Source organism: Coregonus lavaretus (assembly GCF_964263955.1).
Source record: "Coregonus lavaretus genome assembly, chromosome: 17".
NCBI classification, from domain to species: domain Eukaryota; kingdom Metazoa; phylum Chordata; class Actinopteri; order Salmoniformes; family Salmonidae; genus Coregonus; species Coregonus lavaretus.
In genome coordinates this window covers 17133603-17159171 of record NC_140004.1, presented here as the reverse complement: position 1 = coordinate 17159171, position 25569 = coordinate 17133603, and the positions used below count along the sequence as shown (strand labels likewise).

At 43.5% G+C, this 25569-nt stretch overlaps 1 protein-coding gene across 4 annotated transcripts in view; it reads right to left on the bottom strand.

The window, feature by feature from the left end:
• LOC311144746 (homeobox protein cut-like 2) overlaps positions 1–25569 on the bottom strand; it is a 118648-nt gene that overhangs the window by 52226 nt on the left and 40853 nt on the right. For 3 of the 4 annotated variants that reach the window (XM_084180844.1, XM_084180845.1, XM_084180846.1), the window contains exons 2-3: positions 8158–8268; positions 5612–5659 (exon numbers count right to left, since the gene is read on the bottom strand). In XM_084180844.1, coding sequence (XP_084036970.1) covers positions 5612–5659; positions 8158–8268 — 159 coding nt within the window. Of the gene's footprint in view, positions 1–5611; positions 5660–5843; positions 5904–8157; positions 8269–25569 lie in introns of those variants that run through there. The other variant, XM_084180847.1, reaches the window with a different exon arrangement.

Here is a 25569-nt window from a genome sequence, read left to right as displayed (position 1 = left end):
CAGCGCCATAATTAATTATCATCCTTTACTCTTTGATTCATTCCACTATTCATAACATATTTATACATTCAAGACAAATTATCATTTCCTTCAGGAATTAATCAAAAAGAGGAAGGACTGGTCTCCTCTCGATGGATGATCAAAGACTGTGTGTCTGAGTCTCTACCTAGCTAGCAGCAGTGCTGCCCACTCTGCTCCTTATGGGTTTAGGTTCTGGGTTCAGGCTCTGGGCTCAGGGTTTATGAGCAGGTCTGCAACAGGAGACTGATAGACTGGTGTCTGTGTAGGACATTGGTCTCATATCACCTGATAGACCTCTGAAGTACCTAATATACCTGGATTGGAAAGGCATTGAAATTCACATACATAACATGCTCATAAATGGAGCTTGGATGAAAACCACGTGTAACATGATAAGCAGATATGAATTCCTAGATTGGCTTTATGAACGGCTTTAATTTCCTCACCTCTTACCAGTAAATCCCTTGATGAAGGTATAGCACTTACCCAGGTGATCAAGTTGCCAATATAGAATTCCACCTGTACAGAATTCTACCAATATATCTGCTTTTGACTTGAAGAGATTTAAGATTATCTCCTCTCTGTAAGAGCACTCTATTGCATAGCCTACTCTTAGAGAATGAGCAACATTTCCTCCACATATCAGCACCACAACCTCAGGGTAAGAGATGGCACAGTTAGAAAACAGGTGTCCACCATCCAACCCTCAGTCGGCAGTGCGTTAATAGCTGTTTGATGTTTTGACGTCTAGTCAGCTCGATTCTACCTTGCTGGCTGATAATGAGGGCCAATAATAATTCCTGAGCTCGAGGGGTTAATGGTATGTAACCGGCAGAGAAGCTAATTACACGTTACAAACTATTTATCAGATTCTCCATCTGCGCAACGCACGCACCACAACTCTCATTGTGCACGCTAAATTACTCCATGGATTATTGTAAATAAGTTTCCTTAATTAGAGTCCTGGGCTGCTGTTTTCTTACTCTGAGTAGGCTACCAAACGACATCAAGAGAAGACAGGAAAAATGTGATGACTGGTTAATTTGGGCCTGACATCCCCAACAATACAAAGCCAGTATCTACAGTATCTAGTATCTACAGTATCAGCCTGTATGAAGAAGAACCTAGCCTAACAGGAATCCACAGGCAGCAGATTCCAGAATTCCATCACAGTTTTTTGTTGAGAAGGTGAGTCTTAAGGGGGATTTACACTCTAAAATGAGAGAGAGGTGTAAATTGCATCTTGGATCCCATTTAGGCTTGGTGGAGACTGCAATACCGTATAGTCAGATGGCAAGGGAATGTTGTGTGAAAGTTGTATGAACGGCACATGGAGCTGAACGAGGCCCAGGCCCAGTCCAACAGGCCTCTCTCTCCTGCGTTCGGTTATTTGAGAAATAACTGTCATATCCCCCAGCCCCAAAGGTGTGCCGGAGACCATGGAGACATGTACCATCTCATCTGTCTCTGCAGTCAATTTTATTAAAATTACCTTCATTATAAGACAGTGTTCATTATAAAACCAAAAACGCTGGTCTCCCAGGGCCCAGTGGATTAATAAGGACAGCGGTGTATTTTAAGCCGTAAACTCAGCTCCTCACTGTCCTTAATCTCCTTCCCACTTCACAAGGCCAAATTAACACCTCTCCTAAGCTCTGACGGGACCTCATTAGCAAACTTCCAGGGAAAGAAAGAAAAGAGGAACGAAAAAGAAGGAGAAGAAGAAGGAGGGAAGCGACCAATGACAGCCACCAGCTCTGGGATTAACCCTTTCTGGTGCTTCAGCACTGTGAAAACTAGGTCGCCGTCGTCGTGTTTCTAATCAGTCGCCTGGTTAGCGATAATTAGAAGACGAGATCGGACGAGGGATGAGAGAGAAAGTAGGAGGGGTACATTGAAATGAAACAGAAAAGAAATAGAACCTGTCATGTCGCAAACACTTCAAAGGGAGAGACTTCTCTTTTAAAAGTGCCATGATGAGGGTCCAAATACCAAAAGGGACTCCTCTGGGTCACAGCCCTGGGCGAGGAGGGGGGAGCAGATCTCTCTCATATATAGACACACACACACACACACACACACACACGCTTGTGACTCATACACCACCTGTTCGGTGCAGCTGTAGGGGAGCTTTCCTTTATCCCAAAACACACAGCCAAACAAGCTCCTGCAATTACACGTCCTCTTTACTGTACTTCTCCCATGAAGCAGCAGGTATAACTCCCACAGCTTTACTCTAAGGCCTGGCAGATTACTGGTGGGTACAGTTCACAAGCCTCCACAAGCTGTTTGACATTAAGCAGGAAGGTCAAAGTGTATCAGAAAACACCAGGGGTTTTATTTATGATGATGCATACTTTTTCTTGCAAAAATGTCCATTCTGAAAAGTTGTGAGGTAGCTAGTACATTTTACTTTAAAATCTGCACATATGGAAGTTTGATGAGAGAGATCCAAAGTAAAAGTTCAGACCTTTCAGTGTTTCTGCATTCAAAATCATTGCCCCCACTCAAATTATTACTATTATTATTTTTGAACATAGTATTTCTACCAAACATACTTTCAATAATCTGTCCATGTGATTTATAAAGGTTATTTAGCTCTATCTGAGTACAACACCATTCTAAAGGTTATTTAGCTCTTTGTGGCACTGAGGCAGCCAAACCTGCCTACGCACAAAACTCAGTGCACCGTCCAAGACAGTGCGCTAGTCCGAGAGGAAAATGTGCAGTTTTATAGCTAATCTCATGCTATTCTACACATTTTGCCATGAGGCCCTGAGAACTTTTTGCAGTTTTAAAGCTAATTTACTGTCATTCTAAATATTTTGCATTTTGCCATGGCTTATGACGTGTTCATATGTGCCCGCTTGACCCCATCCCCTCCTCTCTTCTCCAGACCATCTCCGGTGACCTTCTCCCCTACCTCACCTCGCTGATCAACTCATCCTTGACCGCTGGCCATGTCCCTTCCGTCTTCAAGAGAGCGAGAGTTGCACCCCTTCTCAAAAAACCAACACTCGATCCCACTGATGTCAACAACTACAGACCAGTATCCCTTCTTTCTTTTCTTTCCAAAACTATTGAGCGTGCCGTCTTTAGCCAACTCTCTTGCTATCTCTCTCAGAATGACCTTCTTGATCCAAACCAGTCAGGTTTCAGGACTGGTCATTCAACTGAGACTGCTCTTCTCTGTGTCACGGAGGCTCTCCGCACTGCTAAAGCTAACTCTCTCTCCTCTGCTCTTGTCCTTCTAGACCTGTCTGCTGCCTTTGATACTGTGAACCATCAGATCCTCCTCTCCACCCTCTCCGAGCTGGGCATCTCCGGCGCGGCTCACTCCTGGATTGCGTCCTACCTGACCGGTCGCTCCTACCAAGTGGCGTGGCGAGAAGCTGTCTCCGCACCACGTGTTCTCACCACTGGTGTCCCCCAGGGCTCAGTTCTAGGCCCTCTCCTTTTCTCCCTATACACCAAGTCACTTGGCTCTGTCATATCCTCACATGGCCTCTCCTATCATTGCTACGCTGACGATACACAACTAATCTTCTCCTTTCCCCCTTCTGATAACCAGGTGGCGAATCGCATCTCTGCATGTCTGGCCGACATATCAGTATGGATGACGGATCACCACCTCAAGCTGAACCCTGGCAAGACGGAGCTGCTCTTCCTCCCGGGGAAGGACTGCCCGTTCCATGATCTCACCATCACGGTTGACAACTCCGTTGTGTCCTCCTCCCAGAGTGCGAAGAGCCTTGGCGTGACCCTGGACAACACCCTGTCGTTCTCCGCTAACATCAAGGCGGTGACCCGATCCTGCAGGTTCATGCTCTACAACATTCGGAGAGTACGACCCTGCCTTACACAGGAAGCGGCACAGGTCCTAATCCAGGCACTTGTCATCTCCCGTCTGGATTACTGCAACTCGCTGTTGGCTGGGCTCCCTGCCTGTGCCATTAAACCCCTACAACTCATCCAGAATGCCGCAGCCCGTCTGGTGTTCAACCTTCCCAAGTTCTCTCACGTCACCCCCCTCCTCCGCACACTCCACTGGCTTCCAGTTGAAGCTCGCATCCGTTACAAGACCATGGTGCTTGCCTATGGAGCAGTGAGGGGAACGGCACCTCCGTACCTTCAGGCTCTGATCAGTCCCTACACCCAACCGAGGGCATTGCGTTCATCCACCTCTGGCCTGCTGGCTCCCCTTCCTCTGCGGAAGCATAGTTCCCGCTCAGCCCAGTCAAAACTGTTCGCTGCTCTGGCACCCCAATGGTGGAACAAGCTCCCTCACGACGCCAGGACAGCGGAGTCACTCACCACCTTCCGGAGACATTTGAAACCCCACCTCTTTAAGGAATACCTGGGATAGGATGAAGTAATCCGTCTAGCCCCCCCCCCCCCCCCCAAAAATATAAAAAAATTTAAAAAATGGTAAAGTGGTTAACCCACTGGCTATAGGGTGAATGCACCAATTTGTAAGTCGCTCTGGATAAGAGCGTCTGCTAAATGACTTAAATGTAAATGTAAATGTACTTGGAGGGGGGGTGGTTGTGGTCTTTAGTGGACCCACAACCGATAAAATTTATTATAAAATGGGAAGAATGTCCTTTTAATAAATCACCAGAGCTGACCGTTTCATAGTCGTTCTACCAAAAAAAATCCCCCCTCCCCCCACTGCTACAAACATTTCCAGTGGAAGCATTGAGACCTTTCCTCCTTCAAGACAGAGGCCTCTGGCAAAAGATTTAACATCATCATTCATTATCAGCTATCTACTTTATTTACTTACTAAACATCTATACTCCCAGTTGTCAAAACATAAATAGTGCTCAAATTAATCCCCTAGGTTCATGTTTGCACAATAAAGAAACATCTGGGAACTTTAGATACAGTATTTTGATGTCTTTGTCTTTGCAGTCAGAGTAATTCAATTGGCATTGACACCAACCTCACATATCAGCAATGACTCCAGCCAAAACAGACTGTTATTTTGGCATAGATAATTACAAACCACTTCAAAAACAAGTTGACTATGATCACACATGAGAACCAGAAAATCCATGCAGAGTGTTATCATATTTAGTGATTCAGCTTTCAGGTTAGTTGAGGAGAGAGAGGGAGACTGGAAACATTATTTGCGGTATCATTTCAATATGCCTCTGCTTAGTGGACCATAACGTAGCTCACAAATGCGATTTATGACCTTGGTTTAATGGCTAGAGCAGAGCCTTGGTAGGTATCAGATTACTTTTTCAATATGGCCGTGTCAGAGAGGGCACTGAGAATGCACCATCCAAACAGGATATGAGGGCTTGTCTCAGCCAAGAGAATATGAGTAGCCAGATATCTGATAATCTAATGGCAGATAGAGAGCTACTCCACTTTGACAGAAAAGATACCAGTCAATAAGGATCAGATGAAAACTGGGTCCTTACACTTGGCCATGAATGTCTATCCCGGACCCACCCTATCATCCATCCAAGGCCACAGTTTTACTGTGCTGAGTTTTTTGTGTCAGGATGTAGTGGGTAAGTGTCTCTAAATCACGTCAAATCCCCACTGGCAAAACATGGGCAAGGAGAAGTAGACTCACCTGGGCTTGGAAACTCTTGAGGACAGGAGCCACCATCTCCCGGACTTCCTGAATACAGACAAACAGAACAAACGCTTACCATTTTTGAAACACTAGAAGCCAATTGTCCTGAAGAGGACAGGGCAAGACTTCTACTGTACTTTGTACTGTAATTTGTCTCAATAGCATTAAATATACAGTGGAGAGAACAAGTATTTGATACACTGCCGATTTTGCAGGTTTTCCTACTTACAAAGTATGTAGAGGTCTGTCATTTTTATCATAGGTACACTTCAACTGTGAGAGACGGAATCTAAAACAAAAATCCAGAAAATCACATTGTATGATTTTTAAGTAATTAATTTGCATTTTATTGCATGACATAAGTATTTGATCACCTACCAACCAGTAAGAATTCCGGTTCTCACAGACCTGTTAGTTTTTCTTTAAGAAGCCCTCCTGTTCTCCACTCATTACCTGTATTAGCTGCACCTGTTTGAACTCGTTACCTGTATAAAAGACACCTGTCCACACACTCAATCAAACAGACTCCAACCTCTCCACAATGGCCAAGACCAGATAGCTGTGTATGGACATCAGGGATAAAATTGTAGACCTGCACAAGGCTGGGATGGGCTACAGGACAATAGGAAAGCAGCTTGGTGAGAAGGCAACAACTGTTGCCGCAATTATTAGAAAATGGAAGAAGTTCAAGATGACGGTCAATCACCCTCGGTCTGGGGCTCCATGCAAGATCTCACCTCGTGGGGCATCAATGATCATGAGGAAGGTGAGGGATCAGCCCAGAACTACATGGCAGGACCTGGTCAATGACCTGAAGAGAGCTGGGACCACAGTCTCAAAGAAAACCATTAGTAACACACTACGCCGTCATGGATTAAAATCCTGCAGCGCACGCAAGGTCCCCCTGCTCAAGCCAGCGCATGTCCAGGCCCGTCTGAAGTTTGCCAATGACCATCTGGATGATCCAGAGGAGGAATGGGAGAAGGTCATGTGGTCTGATGAGACAAAAATAGAGCTTTTTGGTCTAAACCACTCGCCGTGTTTGGAGGAAGAAGAAGGATGAGTACAACCCCAAGAACACCATCCCAACCGTGAAGCATGGAGGTGGAAACATCATTCTTTGGGGATGCTTTTCTGCAAAGGTGACAGGACGACTGCACCGTAATGAGGGGAGGATGGATGGGGCCATGTATCGCGAGATCTTGGCCAACAACCTCCTTCCCTCAGTAAGAGCATTGAAGATGGGTCGTGGCTGGGTCTTCCAGCATGACAACGACCCAAAACACACAGCCAGGGCAACTAAGGAGTGGCTCCGTAAGAAGCATCTCAAGGTCCTGGAGTGGCCTAGCCAGTCTCCAGACCTGAACCCAATAGAAAATCTTTGGAGGGAGCTGAAAGTCCGTATTGCCCAGCGACAGCTCCGAAACCTGAAGGATCTGGAGAAGGTCTGTATGGAGGAGTGGGCCAAAATCCCTGCTGCAGTTTGTGCAAACCTAGTCAAGACCTACAGGAAACGTATGATCTCTGTAATTGCAAACAAAGGTTTCTGTACCAAATATTAAGTTCTGCTTTTCTGATGTATCAAATACTTATGTCATGCAATAAAATGCAAATTAATTACTTAAAAATCATACAATGTGATTTTCTGGATTTTTGTTTTAGATTCCGTCTCTCACAGTTGAAGTGTACCTATGATAAAAATTACAGACCTCTACATGCTTTGTAAGTAGGAAAACCTACAAAATCGGCAGTGTATCAAATACTTGTTCTCCCCACTGTACTTATACTTGTTATGGACCATTTTTACGAACAACTGCCAAATGTCTAATGGACAACTGTCAAATGTCAAATGCTGTTTGATCCCAGATGTATTTTTCTTTAGCCCAAATTCCAGCAGAAGAAGCAACATCTCTGGTTTGGAGTGAAGTGCGAGGGAGGGAGGCAGATGAGGAAGGGGGGGGGGGGGGGGGGGGGGGGGTCTTATAATTTTGGAAAAGCTGAGGAGTTTGAGTGAGAGTCTGTAAGTGGGGATTTCCAGCTTGTAAAAGCTCCAGCCTCTCCCTTCCTCCTGGCTCTCCGTCAGCCCCCGGTAAGGGGATTGGGCTGCCTGTGGTGACAGCCTGATCCTGCCTTCTGCACCTGTATTATACTGACAAGATTACAGCACACTCTCACACAGGGACAGGGGCTCTGTAGTCTGACTGGGAGATACCAGGAACCCTGACCTTAAACAACACCTAGCTGTAGGCCACAGGGTTTAATTGAAACCTGAACAGACCTGGAGGAGGGGGCTGGGGTAATGACTGACTTGTCCCAAGCATTGTGCGCCAATGATATGCATTAAAGTAGATTAGAAAATTAAATAAAGAATTACAGGCACATACTGTAGGTAAGCGGGGCTCAAACACTGCCAGAGACTGAGCAAGTCAGTCTGCCTAGTGGAGCAGAGACAAGCAGATAGACATGCAGAACTCATGGCAGGGTTGGGAGGAGGCAGGGGGGTTGGAGGGTGAAAGGGGCAGGGGGGTGGAGGGGGCACTCACCTCTGGGACATTTCTCTTGAACTCCCGGCTCAGCTCCACCAGGTGCTTGTGGGAGTGCTCGCTCTCTTCCTGTCGCCCCGCCAGCTCAGACGCTACTGAGTTTAGCTCCCTCTATAAACACAGACAAAAAGAGAGAGTTAGAAAAAGAGAGGCAGAGAGAGACAGCACTTAGAGAGGCTGCTAACAGTCATACAGTGCAGCTTAAAGTTTACATAAATAAAAATACACTGCTGAATATTAACAATGTAATCCTTCATGATCTTATAGCGGTAATACTTACTGCAAGCCCTGGCCCATAAATAATTAAGCCAAAATAAATCCAATGCCTACAGTAGCAGAAAGCCTTTTAGATAATCAGTATTTGAAATAATCAATACGCTTGCAACGACCATGGAACTCCAGTGAGAGAGAGTGGAGAGAAAAAGGAAAAACAAGGCTGAGTCACGTGGAAAGGACCCAATAACCTGACAAATACCCTTATAAACAAATACAGAGCTTCCTGGAGAAACGAGGAGCTGATTTCAAGCCCAGACAAGACACGATTCAAACACAAAGCATTGTTTGTTCTTTCTGCCACGATAAACACAGATAACACTGAAGCCTCTCCCTCATTCAAATCTCTCTTCCACTGCTTTCCTACATCTAACATTGATGTCAGATAGGGCTGTGACGGTCATGGAATTTTGGATGACGGTTATTGGCCAGCCATAATAACCATTTGAATAGCACTTTGGATTTGAAATGATATTATGACTATGAGGTTAAAGTGCAGACTGTCAGCTTTAACATTGAGGGTATTTTCATCCATATCGGGTGAACTGTTCAGAAATTACAGCACTTTTTGTACATAGTCCCCCCATTTTAGAGGACCAAAAGTATTGTGACAAATTCACTTACACTACATTGCCAAAATTATTAGTGGATTCGGCTATTTCAGCCACACCCGTTGCTGACAGGTGTATAAAATCAAGCACACAGCCATGCAATCTCCATAGACAAAAATTGGCAGTAGAATGGCCTGTACTGAAGAGCTTAGTGACTTTCAATGTGGCACCGTCAAAAGATGCCACCTTTCCAACAAGTCAGTTCGTCAGATTTCTGCCCTGCTAGAGTTTCCCTGGTCAACTGTAAGTGCTGGTATTGTGAAGTGGAAACATCTAGGAGCAACAATGGCTCAGCCGCAAAGTGGTAGGCCACACAAGCTCACAGAACGGGTCCGCTGAGTGCTAAAGCACGTAAAAATCGTCTGTCTTCAGTTGCAACACTCACTACCGAGTTCCAAACTGCCTCTGGAAGCAACGCCAGCACAATAACTGTTCGTCGGGAGCTTCATGTAATGGGTTTCCATGGCTGAGCAGCAGCACACAAGCCTAACATCACCATGCGCAATGCCAAGTTTCGGCTGGAGTGGTGTAAAGCTCACCGCCATTGGACTCGGGAGCAGTGGAAATGCGTTCTCTGGATTGATTAATCACGCTTCACCATCTGGCAGTCCGACGGACGTATCTGGGTTTGGCGGATGCCAGGCAAACGCTACCTGCCCCAACACATAGTGCCAACTGTAAAGTTTGGTGGAGAAGGAATAATGGCCTGGGGCTGTTTTTCATGGTTCAGGGTAGGCCCCTTAGTTCCAGTGAAGGGAAATCTTAACACTACAGCATGACATTCTAGATGATTCTGTGCTTCCAACTTTGTGGCAACAGTTTGGGGAAGGCCCTTTCCTGTTTCAGCATGACAATGCCCCGGTGCACAAAGCGATGCCCATACAGAAATGGTTTGTCGGGATCGGTGTGGAAGAACTTGACTGGCCTGCACAGAGACCTGACCTCAAACACCTTTGGGATGAATTGGAACGCCGACATCGAGCCATGGCTAATTGCCCAACATCAGTGCCCGACCTCACTAATGATTGAGGCTGAATGGAAGCAAGTCCCCACAGCAATGTTCCAACATCTAGTGTTGCCCCGTGTAGTTCAGTTGGTAGAGCATGGCGCTTGCAACGCCAGGGTTGTGGGTTCGATTCCCACGGGGGGCCAGTCTGAAGAAAAAAAGTAATTATGCACTCACTAACTGTAAGTCGCTAAATGACTAAAATGTTTTTTTTTATGTAGTGGAAAGCCTTCCCAGGAGAGTGGAAGCTGTTATAGCAACAAAGGGGGGACCAACTCCATATTAATGCCCATAATTTTGGAATGAGATGTTTGACTTTTGGCCATGTAGTGTATACAGTATGTGTATTAAAGTAGTCAATAGTTTAGTATTTGGTCCCATATTCCTAGCATGCAATGATTACATCAAGTTTGTGACTCTACAAACTTGTGTGATGCATTTGCTGTTTGTTTTGGTTGTGTTTCAGATAATTTTGTGCCCAACAGAAATTAATGGTAAATAATGTATTGTGTCAGTACATTTTATTGTAAATAAGAATAGAATATGTTTCTAAACACTTCTACATTAATGTGGATGCCCACCATGATTACGGATAGTCTTAAATGAATTGTCAACAATGACACAAATATCATACCCCGAAGACATGTTAATCTCTCACCATTACAATAACAGGGGAGGTTAGCATATTTTGGGGGTATGATATAATAATAATAATAATAATAATAATAATAATATGCCATTTAGCAGATGCTTTTATCCAAAGCGACTTACAGTCATGCGTGCATACATTTTTTTTGCGTATGGGTGGTCCCAGGGATCGAACCCACTACCCTGGCGTTACAAGCGCCGTGCTCTACCAGCTGAGCTACAGAGGACCACAATATGTATGCCTCTAACTTTCTCACTCATCATTATTCACAGTTCATTCAGGATTATCCGTAATTATTTTAGCATCCACATTAACGTAGAAGTGTTTAGAAACACATTCTATTCTTATTTACAATAAGTGACTCCAAAATGGCAATACATGATTTACCATTAATTTCTACTGGCCACAAAAACACAACCAAAACATACAGCAAATTAATCCAAAAAGTTTGTATAGTCACAAGCAATGTAATCATTGCGTGCTAGGAATATGGGACCAAATACTAAACTTTTGACTACTTTAATACACATATAAGTGTTTCCCTAAAATGGGGGGACTATGTACAAAAAGTGCTGTAATTTCTAAACGGTTCACCCGATATGGAAATACCCTCAAACCTCATAGTCATTTTTTCATTTCAAATTCAAAGTGCTTGGAGTACAGAGCCAAAACAACAACAAAAGTGTCACTGTCCCAATACTTTTGGAGCTCACTGTATATTATTATTATTATTATTAGTGTTTTTTTAAGACACATTTTCTCCTCTCCTCTGCTCCAGACTGTATGTGCTGCCATATAAATACAACCAAGACAACAATGGCGGCCATTGTGAATGTACCCATAGGAGCAAGGAATTACCCATCAATATGTGTTGGGATATGTTGATTCAACTCAACTGACATTACAAAACATTTGTTAACATAATTTGAATGAACATTCTCCATTACCACGGAAATGATTGCATCGCAATAGCAGGCAGCCATTGTGAGTGTACCCATGAGTTTACCAGTCAAATTGCCAGGGTTAGAGGTTCCAAGCCTGTTGTATTCATTCTATTTCTATGTGTGCTGCTGCACGGAGGGGGGTGTTGCCAAGCCACCAGAAACGTGTTTACTACAACACGTTGCTTGTTTCAGCAAGGAGCAACAAAGTTTCATCACGTGTTAGAAATTGAATTAACCGCACTAACGCCCGGTTATGAGTGGTTATTTTATTTTCATGACGGTCTTCAACCATAACTGTCGGTGCAAATATCGTTAACCAAAATGTTCCCCATTAGCAGGTAGCCTAGCTGTTAAGAGCATTAGGCCAGTAACCAAAAGGTTGCTGATTCAAATCCCAGAGTCGGCAAGGTGGAAAAATCTGCTGTTCTACCCTTGAGCAAGGCAGTTAACCCCCAACAACAATTAAGGCAGCCCCCCGCACCTCTGATTCAGAGGGGTAGGGTTAAATGCAGAAGACACATTTCGGTTGAATGCATTCAGTTGTGCAACTGACCAGGTATCCCCTTTCCCTAGTGTAACAAATCATGTCCCTCTTCAATCGCATCTATTTTCCTCTCCTCTTGGATTGGTTTTATCTGATGAAGGTATTCCCTTGTAACTGCTGGCATACAATATAAAACTGGAGTGGGGGATTCAATTACCACAGTGAATTTATATATGCTGGAAAATTTAATTGACTGTGTTTTAATTAATCTCCAGTCTTACTTAAAGACAATTTAATAAATTATCACGAGCCAAAAAAGAGAGAGAAAACCTAGGGATAAAACTCCAGTTCCATATTTGAAACATTTAACTTATTCCACTTATTCCCAGTGAAGGCATTTTAACCCTTCAATTTGATCACATCTTGATGTAATTAGATTCCTGTATTGGTCCTTGAAAAGAGGCCATCTTTCTCTCTCCAAAATCAGCGACAGAATGCTCCCATTGACAAGTCTTATTTGATCTCCCTTGGTGACAGTTGTGCCTTTGTTCAAAACAGTCCTTTGCCTCAGGACTTTATCCAAGAGTCCGAATGGATTACACTTCCCTTGGCCCATCCGTTTCTAATGCATATACAGTGCCTTCAGAAAGTATTCATCCCCCTTGACTTATTCCACATTTTGTTGTGTTACAACCTGAATTCAAAATTGATTAAATATATTTTCTCTCATCCATCTACACACAATACCCCATAATGACAAAGTGAAAACATGTTTTTAGAAATGTTTGTAAATTTATTGAAAATGAAATACAAAAACATTTCATTTACAGTACATACAGTAAGTATTCAACCCCCTGAGTCAATACATGTTAGAATCACCTTTAGCAGCGATTACAGCTCTGTCTCTCTAAGAGCTTTGCACACCTGGATTTTACAATATTTGCACATTATTCTTTAAAAAAATCTTCAAGCTTTGTCAAGTTGGTTGTTGATCATTGCTAGACAAGCAACATGTATATTTGGCCTTGTGTTTTTGGTTATTGTCCTGCTGAAAGGGGAATTTGTCCCCCAGTTTCTGTTGGAAAGCAGACTGAACCAGGTTTTCCACTAGGATTTTGCCTGTGCTTAGCTCTATTCTGTTAATTTTTATCCTAAAAAAACCTCCCTAGTCCTTGCCGATGACAAGCATACCCATAACATGATGCAGCCACCACCATGCTTGAAAATATGACGAGTGGTACTCAGTGATGTGTTGGGTTGGATTTGCCCCAAACATTACGCTTTGTATTTAGGACATAAAGTTAATTTCTTTGCCACATGTTTTGCAGTTTTACTTTAGTGCCTTATTGCAAACAGGATGCATGTTTTGGAATATTTTTATTCTGTACAGGCTTCCTTCTTTTCACTCTGCTATTTAGGTTAGTATTGTGGAGTAACTACAATGTTGTTGATCCATTCTCAGTTTTCTCCTATCACAGCCATTAAACTCTGTAACTGTTTTAAAGTCACCATTGGACTCATGGTGAAATCCCTGAGCGGTTTCCTTCCTCTCTGGCAACTGAGTTAGGAAGGATGCCTGTATCTTTGTAGTGACTGGGTGAATTGATACTCCATCCAAAGTGTTATTAATAACTTCACCATGCTCAAAGGGATATTCAATGTCTGTTTTTTTCTTTTTACCCATCTACCAATACGTGCCCTTCTTCGCGAAGCATTGGAAAACCTCCATGATCTTTGTGGTTGAATCTGTGTTTGAAATTCACTGCTCAACTGAGGGACCTTACAGATGTGTGGGGTACTGAGATGAGGTAGACATTCAAAAATCATGTTAAACACTATTATTGCACAAAGAGAGTCCATGCAACGTATTATGTGACTTGTTAAGCAAATGTTTACTCCTGAACTTATGTAGGCTTGCCATAACAAAGGGGTTGAATCCTTATTGACTCAAGGCATTTTAGATTTTCATTTTTTATTAATTTTTAAACAATTCTAAAAACATAATTCCACTTTGACATGGGGTATTGTGTGTAGGCCAGTGACACAAAATCTCAATTTAATCCATTTTAAATTCAGGCTGTAACACAACAAAATGTGCAAAAAGTCAAGGGGTGTGAATACTTTCTGAAGGCAGATTGGAGATTGGAAATTCTGATGTTTAAGGCAAAACCAAGCATTGGATTTTTGTAAGAAAAACATTTGGTTTCAGACTGCCTGCACTCCTACAAGCTAGTCACTGTGCGTCAGTCAGCCATTCTACCACATCTTGAATTAGATTTTCCAGGGATTTGGGACTTGGCTGTGAGGAGGTGGTCCTCTGTAGCTCAGCTGGTAGAGCACGGCGCTTGTAACGCCAAGGTAGTGGGTTCGATCCCCGGGACCACCCATACACAAAAATGTATGCACGCATGACTGTAAGTCGCTTTGGATAAAAGCGTCTGCTAAATGGCATATTATTATATATTATATTATTATATTATAGGAGTGGGCTAACCTCCAACAGATTCAAGCAGCCCTAGACCACCATCTAATTTGGCTGAGAGAGAATCCTGGTAGAAGTGGCTTTGTGTGGATTATAGTGCTGATTCTGAATTGCCCAGTGCTTGCTTAATTGATGAAGAGGCTGTAAACAAATCACATTGATGCCTCATTCAGTCAAGTTGAAAACAATTTCTGGTCCCACTTCACATGAACACTCCAAAAACATATGTACAGTATTTACATGGTAGTTATGTGAGTATGGTGTAGTTAGAGGGTATATTACAGTGTTTGCAGTATGCTCAAAGTTCACTCCATGTTTATTAATTGCTAAAGTGGAAGCATCAGTCTACAGTGTTGGATAAGGAATGTAAAACTTCTAAACTTTTCAAATGGCATCATAGCATAGCATTTCTTTTGATTGCATCTTACATATACCAGTGGGGGAACAGACTTCAGTTTCCATTCAGTTGTAAGTAGCTCAACCAATGGGAACAGTGAATACTCCCATGGGAGTAAAACAACAATAGATAGTTCCCTGGCCTTTCTGAAAAGGCTGGGCAACAGCACATCAAATAAAACCTGGTGTCTGACCACTTTCTTGAAGGGAACTGAAGCAGAACATTTTTGCCTGTTTGGTTTTCTTGAAGAGACAGATGATAGAGCAACTATACAACATAGTGTACTTCAAGTCTCTTGAACCAAAAGATTTCAGAAAAGATTTTCACCTCACTAATCAAATCTGATCCATTTCAACTTGAGCTATGGTTAACTTTGAGATCTCTGATAAGATTCACTTATCCATCTCCATGATGCTAAGCTTATATCTGCATGGAGAATCCAAAACAACAACACACTCACAAATCTAGAGGTCCTATACTCCTTACTGTTTACATTGAAAATAGGGTGAGTAAGCAAGTTCCATTCCCTAGGCAAAGAAGAATTTCCCGGTAATCGTTTGACAGGTTTTTAAAAAGGCGATCGGGACCGAATTTTCAGTGTGTGGCAGTCGGGTCAATACCAAGCTCCTGTCATTAAGCCTCTGCCAGTCAAACATCCAGCCGTAATTGATGAGTTTCCTCAGGGGAGGGTGGAGCTGTCGCTGGGGCGGGGGTGGGGAGGTGTAGGAGGGGGGTATTTGGAGGAGGGGGGGTAAGGGGGGATGCTGAGCAGGCCGGTCCAGAGGGAGGGAGGGAGGGAGGGGGAGGCCCAGGCCGGGCCCTGCTGAGAACAGCGTCTGCGGAGGAGCCGTCACATGTCTTGACAGACAGCCAGTCACAAAGCACTGAGCGGGTCAGGTATTTATGCATATGTGTGTTGTGTTGCAGAAAAGACTGCAGGGAGTGGTCTCTTTGGACCCAACGGAGGGAGAGGAAAAACAAGTCAAGCAAAATGGAGGGTAATGGTGATAACAAAGCAGTGGAGCGATGATCTCAGGAATATAATGCGTTTAGTACTAGAATACATCGACAACGCTATGAAACAAATCCCCATTGGACCATTGCCAGCATTGATGTTAGCCATTAGAAATAGTATGAATGCTTACAGTGGGGAAAAAAATTATTTAGTCAGCCACCAATTGTGCAAGTTCTCCCACTTAAAAAGATGAGAGGCCTGTAATTTTTATCATAGGTACACGTCAACTATGACAGACAAATTGAGGAAAAAAAATCCAGAAAATCACATTGTACGATTTTTTATGAATTTATTTGCAAATTATGGTGGAAAATAAGTATTTGGTCACCTACAAACAAGCAAGATTTCTGGCTCTCACAGACCTGTAACTTCTTCTTTAAGAGGCTCCTCTGTCCTCCACTCGTTACCTGTATTAATGGCACCTGTTTGAACTTGTTATCAGTATAAAATACACCTGTCCACAACCTCAAACAGTCACACTCCAAACTCCACTATGGCCAAGACCAAAGAGCTGTCAAAGGACATCAGAAACAAAATTGTAGACCTGCACCAGGCTGGGAAGACTGAATCTGCAATAGGTAAGCAGCTTGGTTTGAAGAAATCAACTGTGGGAGCAATTATTAGGAAATGGAAGACATACAAGACCACTGATAATCTCCCTCGATCTGGGGCTCCACGCAAGATCTCACCCCGTGGGGTCAAAATGATCACAAGAACGGTGAGCAAAAATCCCAGAACCACACGGGGGGACCTAGTGAATGACCTGCAGAGAGCTGGGACCAAAGTAACAAAGCCTACCATCAGTAACACACTACGCCGCCAGGGACTCAAATCCTGCAGTGCCAGACGTGTCCCCCTGCTTAAGCCAGTACATGTCCAGGCCCGTCTGAAGTTTGCTAGAGTGCATTTGGATGATCCAGAAGAGGATTGGGAGAATGTCATATGGTCAGATGAAACCAAAATAGAACTTTTTGGTAAAAACTCAACTCGTCGTGTTTGGAGGACAAAGAATGCTGAGTTGCATCCAAAGAACACCATACCTACTGTGAAGCATGGGGGTGGAAACATCATGCTTTGGGGCTGTTTTTCTGCAAAGGGACCAGGACGACTGATACGTGTAAAGGAAGGAAAGAATGAATGGGGCCATGTATCGTGAGATTTTGAGTGAAAACCTCCTTCCATCAGCAAGGGCATTGAAGATGAAACGTGGCTGGGTCTTTCAGCATGACAATGATCCCAAACACACTGCCCGGACAACGAAGGAGTGGCTTCGTAAGAAGCATTTCAAGGTCCTGGAGTGGCCTAGCCAGTCTCCAGATCTCAACCCCATAGAAAATCTTTGGAGGGAGTTGAAAGTCCGTGTTGCCCAGCGACAGCCCCAAAACATCACTGCTCTAGAGGAGATCTGCATGGAGGAATGGGCCAAAATACCAGCAACAGTGTGTGAAAACCTTGTGAAGACTTATAGAAAACGTTTGACCTGTGTCATTGCCAACAAAGGGTATATAACAAAGTATTGAGAAACTTTTGTTATTGACCAAATACTTATTTTCCACCATAATCTGCAAATAAATTCATAAAAAATCCTACAATGTGATTTTCTGGATTTTTTTTTCTCATTTTGTCTGTCATAGTTGACGTGTACCTATGATGAAAATTACAGGCCTCTCTCATCTTTTTAAGTGGGAGAACTTGCACAATTGGTGGCTGACTAAATACTTTTTTCCCCCCACTGTATTAAAGCTTGTTAGTCCATCAATCCCACTACAAATCATTCGCATCCACTGACGTTAGTCTATAAAAACGTTCAATACATAAAATACATCCAACAACAGTAGTGTGTGAGAAGCGTAGAAAATGTTTTCTGTAAAAATGTGAAGCTACTCTATTGTAGAACAGTAGCCTACATTTGACATTGATTCATTAAACCTACTCTCAATTACATCTGTGGTTGTAAGATGTTTTTTTGGCCTTCCACAAAGACAAAACATGGTGGAAGATGTTGACAACTGGAGAAAAAAAACGACCAAGATATTGCAATATAAGGTAGACTCAGGCACAATCACTATTGTGAAGAGGGCACAACAAAATCTATTCCCCCTAAGGAGAGTGAAAAGATTTGGCATGGGTCCTCAGATCCTCAAAAGGTTCTACAGCTGCACCATCGAGAGCATCCTGACTGGTTGCATCACTGCCTGGTATGGCAACTTCTCGGCCTCCGACCGCAAGGCACTACAGAGGGTAGTGCATACGGCCCACTACATCACTGGGCCAAGCTTCCTGCCATCCAGGACCTCTATACCAGGCGGTGTCAGAGGAAGGCCCTACAAATTGTCAAAGACTCCAGCCACCCTAGTCATAGACTGTTCTCTCTGCTACCTCACGGCAAGCGGTACCGGAGGGCCAAGTCTAGGTCCAATAGGCTTCTAAACATCTTCTTCCCCCAAGTCATAAGACTCCTGAACATCTAATCAAATGGCTACCCAGTCTATTTGCATTGCCGCCCCACCCCTCTTTTACGCTGCTGCTACTCTCTGTTTATTATCTATGCATACTCACTTTAATAACTCTACCTACATGTACATATTACCCCAATTACCTCGACTAACTGGTGCCCCCGCACATTGACTCTGTACCAGTACCCCCTGTATATAGCCTCGCTATTGTTATTTTTACTGCTGCTCTTTAATTATTTGTTACTTTTATTTTGTATTATTTTATATTGTATTTTTATTTTATTTATTTTTTTGGTATTCTTTCTTAAAACTGCATTGTTGATTAAGGGCTTGTAAGTAAGCATTTCACTGTAAGGTCTACCTACACCTTTTGTATTCGGCGCATGTGACAAATAACATTTGATTTGATTTGATTTAGTGTGCTTGGACAGCAAAAATTAAATAGGAAAGAAATTGGGCAGGGAGGAAAGAGGGGAAAATGCAAATGGAGGTATTATTTTTCTTTTTGTATCCCATCTAATTGCAATCATAGGCAGATGTCTGAAAGTGTGACACTATCAGCAGAATTGCTGCTGAGAGCACAGAATCTTTGTCTAAAAATAAATCAGACATTCTGTGTGCTGCTGTTTGTTATAATGGTAATCGATGCTGGAGGCTTTGAATTCCATCAATTTATAGATCCACTCTGTTCTGCCTGGTGACTTTACTACCTCACAACCCCCACTGCATACGCACACCGAGAGAGAATCCCACACACACATACACACACTGCATGCAAGCTCACACACAAAAGAGCGCACACACAAACACAGACACATGCGGACATGCACACAGTGGTTGTAGCAAGGCAGCACAGGGGCTAGTGTGTGATTAAGATGAGTGTATTTTCCTTTCATACATTCCTTATCACCTCCTATTCTCTGTAAAACACCAGAGTCCATAGCTGTCTCAGATTAGCCCTGCATCTCAGATGCCACATTTGAGAGGGGGATCGATCAATAAATCAAATCACCACAATCAATGGCCCCGATCGCTACAGTCTAGTCTGGCCTCAACATTATTACTGGCACCCCCCAGCCGCTGAGGGGTGGAGAAAAAATTAAAACAAGGCTGGGGAGGGAGAGGGGGTTCAGGGCAGGCAGAGCCTTGGCTGGCTGGCTTCTGTCTATATGAAAGATGCAAGATGATCCCTTATCTGGCTTCCCTCTCTAGGCTGACTGACCGACCGACTGACTGACAAGCAAGCAGCTTGTTGTGGATGGTTGGTCCAGACTGCAGACACAGAGGGAGCCGGGAGGGAGGGGCTGTTGACTGACCCCTGTGACCTGGCCCTGGGAACTTTAACCTCCCCCAAACACACTCTGACAGGGTTGGCCTGGGGGGCCTGGGGGGGGGCAGCTATCACCTGGCTGCTTCCTCCCTGCATCTGTCTCTCTCTACATCTCTAGACCCCTGTCTACTATAGTACCTCTCTGTTCATTCAACTTGGCTGGAGCTGCTCTCCTTTTCACTACTCCACTGTGTTCAGACCATAAGGTAGTGATTGGTACCAGAGTGTCCACTGTGTTCAGACCATAAGGTAGTGATTGTTACCGGAGTGTCCACTGTGTTCAGACCATTAGGTAGTGATTGGTACCAGAGTGTCCACTGTGTTCAGACCATTAGGTAGTGATTGGTACCAGAGTGTCCACTGTGTTCAGACCATAAGGTAGTGATTGGTACCTGAGTGTCCAATGTGCCATTAGTAGTACAGTACATACGAATTAGAAATTGGTGGTGCTGTACAGTTTGTGTAGGCTCAACTCTGAAAAGCAAATTTTATTTTGACACCTTTCTAAACCTTGGACTAGTAAACCTGATAAATCATCCAAAATAATTAATCCCCAGTCAGTCAGGCTGTCTTCAAACAGCATGCTAAATCTCACAAAGGAGATGAGAGGCGCGTGAGCGTTACAACCATCAGCAAAAGGTGTGACTGGTGTTGTCAGACATTATTAGTCATCCCCAGCTTCATTTAGGGAGTTTTAGCGCCTGATGCACCAAAGCACATCGGCCAGCCAACAGTTCTCTCTCTTTTTAAACACATGCGTATGCGCAAGCATGCACATGCACACACAACCACTGATAAAACAGGAAAACACATTACCAATATGGTCTACAGTCTTTTTAATTTAGACAGCCTAGCTAGGTTCAGCACCTTAAAAATTCAAACAAATAAAAACTACAGCCCTAACATAGCCCCTCCACTGAATCTAAAATTAAATTGTAGGGATGTATTTAAATGTCCTCCAATTAGAACCTTCAAACAGCTATCTATGGATGAACATTCTAAATGAACGTCCAATTAGAAGAGCTTATTTATCATCATTAAGTCAGGCCATTGTTCTCCTCATCTCCAAGTCTGTGGTTACAATCAGAATGTCTTGTCATACTGTAATACACGGCCACTGACTGATTAGACATTCCCTGGATTCATTAGCAAGCTGGGAGGTTGAAACCTGAGTGAAAACATTATAACCTCAACAGGCCAGCAGGTAAAATAGAGACTGGATGTGAATGATAAAGATTTGACTCACAATGTCCATGGATAAAAACATTTGTGTCTGTGACTTGAACTCTGTGAAGCATTTATTTGGGCTGCAATTTCTGAGGCTGGAAACTCTAATGAACTTATCCTCTGCAGCAGAGGTAACTCTGGGTCTTCCATTCCTGTGGCGGTCCTCATGAGAGCCAGCTTCATAATAGCGCTTGATGGTTTTTGCGACTTGAAGAAACTTTAAAAGTTCTTGAAATGTTCCGTATTAACTGACCTTCATGTCTTAAAGTAATGATGGACTGTCGTTTCTCTTTGCTTATTGGAGCTGTTCTTGCCATAATATGGACTTGGTCTTTTACCAAATAGGGCTGTCTTCTGTATACCCCCCCTACCTTGTCACAACACAACTGATTGGCTCAAACGCATTAAGAAGGAAAGAAATTCCACAAATTAACTTTTAAGAAGGCACAACTGTTAATTGAAATGCATTCCAGGTGACTACCTCATGAAGCTGGTTGAGAGAATGTCAAGAGTGTGCAACGCTGTCATAAAGGCAAAGGTTGGCTATTTGAAGAATATCAAATATAAAATATATTTTGATTTGTTTAACACTTTTTTTGTTACTACATGATTCCATATGTGTTATTTCATAGTTTTGATGTCTTCACTATTATTCTACAATGTAGGAAATAGTAAAAATAAAGAAAACCCCTTGAATGAGTAGGTGTGTCCAAACTTTTGACTGGTACTGTGTATATATATATATATATATATATATAATAATTTTTTTTAATTAGTGATGCTCTACAATGATTGTTTTCCTTTGCCTTTCACAAGTAGGAATGGACTGCGATGGACTGTTTCTTTGTCAGAAACCAACCACTAATTTCAACGTGAGGAGAAGAGAACACTTGGTAAATCTCTACAGATCGAGTGATCACCATCAGTTGGCCCACTTTGGTGGTGCTGTACAAACGACTATAGTGGAGCAGTGCCACATAGATAACCCGCGATTGACATTTTCTTAAGAGAGAATAAACAATCTGTTGGTTCTCAGGTGTGCTGATCTTCCTCTTGTTTTTGTTTTCTTCCTCCTATTCCCTACATTTCCCCTTGTCGATTGCAGGAAGATCAAAGTGCCGCCGCCGGAAGAATCTGAATATTTCAGGTGAGGAGAGATGGCTGCGTTTCACACCACCTGTGTAGTGCTAGCGCCGAGAGACTAGTCCCTCCTCTCTCTCTCACACACTCTGTTGCAGGGGCCCCTGGGGTCCGGCGACATGAACCAGGCCACCTGTCTGAGAGAAAGGCTCCTTTATTCTCTCTCACCTCTCTCATTTTCCCTCTCTCACCCCATCTCCCTCTCTCCCAAAAATAAATGTATTTAAATAGAACAGTGAGAGTGGGAATACAACCTGGGCTGACAACAAGCGGTGGAAAACTTAAGAGTGCTGCTGTCACAAAGGCTGCGAGACCCAGCAGACAAGTTATCATACTGTGAAATGCGAACAGCCACTTGTAATGACAATTTACACATGAATGGGATTTTGGTTTTGTGAGATTTGCAATAGGAAAACTATTTATAGATTTGCGATAGCAAAGTAGATTGCTTTGGTGAACACAGTAACTTTCATAATGTAGGCCTAAATGAAAATAACTTCCTGTATCAAAGAAAATACTGGAAAAAGAGCCACCCAATGCAGCTTAATCTTCAGTACATACTATACAGTATTGTACTGATCTCAGGGAGGGCAGAGAGTGTTTTTTTGTACGATGCTGCACATCACATCACAAGAGTAGCCATTTCTGACTCACAACAAATACAAAACACCCCTGACGTCCAGACTAGTCTTAACAGTTTGCTTGTAGCTGCTCTTCTACAAGGGGTGTATGTGTGTACGTGTGTATGTCTGTGTGTGCATGTATGTGTGTGTGTGTATATATACATTGAGTGTACAACACATTAGGAACACCTGCTCTTTCCATGACATAGACTGACCAGGTGAATCCAGGTGAAAGCTATGATCCCTTATTGATGTCACTTGTTAAATCCACTTCAAATCAGTGTAGATGAAGGAGAGGAGACAGGTTAAATAAGGATTTTTAAGCCTTGAGACATGGATTATGTACAGTATGTGTGTCATTCAGAGGCTGAACGGGCAAGACAAAATATTTAAGTGCCTTTGAACAGGGTATGGTAGTAGGTGCCAGGCGCACCGGTTTGAATGTGTCAAGAACTGCAACGTTTCTGGCTTTTTCACACTCAACAGTTTCCCGTGTGTATAAAGAATGGTTTACCACCCAAAGGACATCCAGCCAACTTGACCCAACTGTAGGAAGCATTGGAGTCAGCATGGGCCAGCATCCCTGTGGAACACTTTAGACACCTTGTAGAGTCCATGCCCCGACCAATTGAGGCTGTTCTGAGGGCAAAAGGAGGTGCAAATCAATATCAGGAAGGTGTTCCTAATGTGTTGTCCACTCAGTGTGTGTGTGTGTGTGTGTGTGTGTGTGTGTGTGTGTGTGCGAACTGTATGTATGTGCAGGGGTGTGTGGAGTGGGTTCCACACAGCCAGTTCCCAGCCATGTCTCTCAAAAGGGCCGTAAAGTCTTTACAGAAAATTCTTTAAATTCATTTGTGTCATAGCACTCGGCACACATTAGGCGTTTACACGGGAGAAAACACAATCTATTAGATGGTACACTGCCCACACGTCCAGAACCCTCCTCCCCACACTGGAGATTCACAGTGTTTAACTTCCATTTCTTATTCAAACAGGCAGACAGGCAAGTGGAGGGAATGGGCTCCATCTTGCTGTAAATCAGCATTTATACACCCAGCTAAATGTAATGTGCAGACAGTCAACAACACTTTTTTTACCCCGCTGAAGATATTTGTTTTTATTTACTCTGGAATATGCAATATACTTTTTTTCTTCCCCTAACGATGTATGCAAACGGTGAACCAAAAAGGTCAGACATTTTTTCACACTTCACCCCGACTGTCCCTCCCTATCTTTTTAATATCATCTGTGTTTATGTGAGCAAGTGCAGGTTCATTTAGGGAGTGGGTCAGAGGCAGCCAGCTCTTTGTAAATGCCAGTAGTGAGATCTAGGCTGCTCTCATTACCACACTAAACCCACATGCCTGTCTACTCCACGATGGATGTATGACTTGGAGGTGTCTTTCCCCCATTCTTCACCGCCATCACAGGGTCCCCCCTCCATCACAGGAAACCATATTAATCAATCGATTTATCGCCATAAAATCAGGCCGGAGCTTTGATTGTATCAGCAAGTCACACAATCAATCAATTAGTCCAGCTCTAGCAGACCAATTTGCCTAAAGAAAGATGAATGTCTCTCCATATCATCCATTTGACTGTCCGTTTACCCATCAAACACTGGGGCTGTTGACTCAGATGCCCAACATGCATCCTCTTATAGATTTTTGCAGATTAAACTTGCCATCTTCATTTGTGCTGAGGTATGTTCTCTGTTCTTCTTTATGGTGAAGCCAAACATCATCACAGCAGAGGACAAAAATGCCCTCTTTTTCAAGAAGCAATTATTGTTATTTCTGTAAAGCGGACCAGTCAGTTAATAGTCAACAAGTAAATTAACCAGCAGCATCACTGTAGATATTACCATTAGCTGTACCCCGCCTGAGTAAAATAAATTGACCAACACTTGAGGTGTTGAAGGTAAATGGATAGACGAGAGAAGTTGGAAGAACATAAGTATAATTACATATTTGTTTCATATTTCATTCCAACTGTGAATTCCAATACATAAAGTGACACAAACCGCATTGGTCCACCGGCTCCCATCTGCAACTGAGTGTCAGGACGTCTCCTAGGATACGCTGGAAACTTCAGGGACGACAAACCGACAATAACAACTAGAGCACGACAGAGCGGGCTGCCTCTCCCAGCGGCTCAGCAGGCTTCTCGCGGAGTACGCCAGGCAGCCAGGCCGCAGAACCGTAGTGGAGAGGAAGGAACACCAACCCTGGTCCCTGGGGAGAACGTCTGTGGTGGGATTATAGCATGACGAGGTCTGGTTCTGCTTCATACTCCCAGACCTTGCTGTCTGTCTGTCTGCCTGCTGCCTGGAGCACTGTGGGGGCTGGAGCACCAGAGCACTGTGTCCCTGCAGATATATCTACAGGGCTTTAGAGTTCTGCCCAATCTCCCAAGCTCCACCATGTAATTAGAGATTACACAGGGCCAGGGTACTCAACCCCAACTCTGCCAGCTTTACACTACACTGCCCACCCATAGCCTCCCAAAGGACAACCGCCCATCCCAGCTCTACCATCTATAAGCCACCTGTGAATACCCACCCACAACCCTATTAGGTATGACTAAGTACCCATCCATAAGCTTACCATACACAACAGAAACATCCCAAAACACCATTACAAAATACTGTAGAATGGAGGACCACAACCAGGGTCATGATGGCAGACAGAGATGATGGCAAACTTCCCTGTAGACTTATTTAAGAGAGAAGCTTTCTCTTTCTAAAATCCTCATCTCTACAATTCACAAAATAAC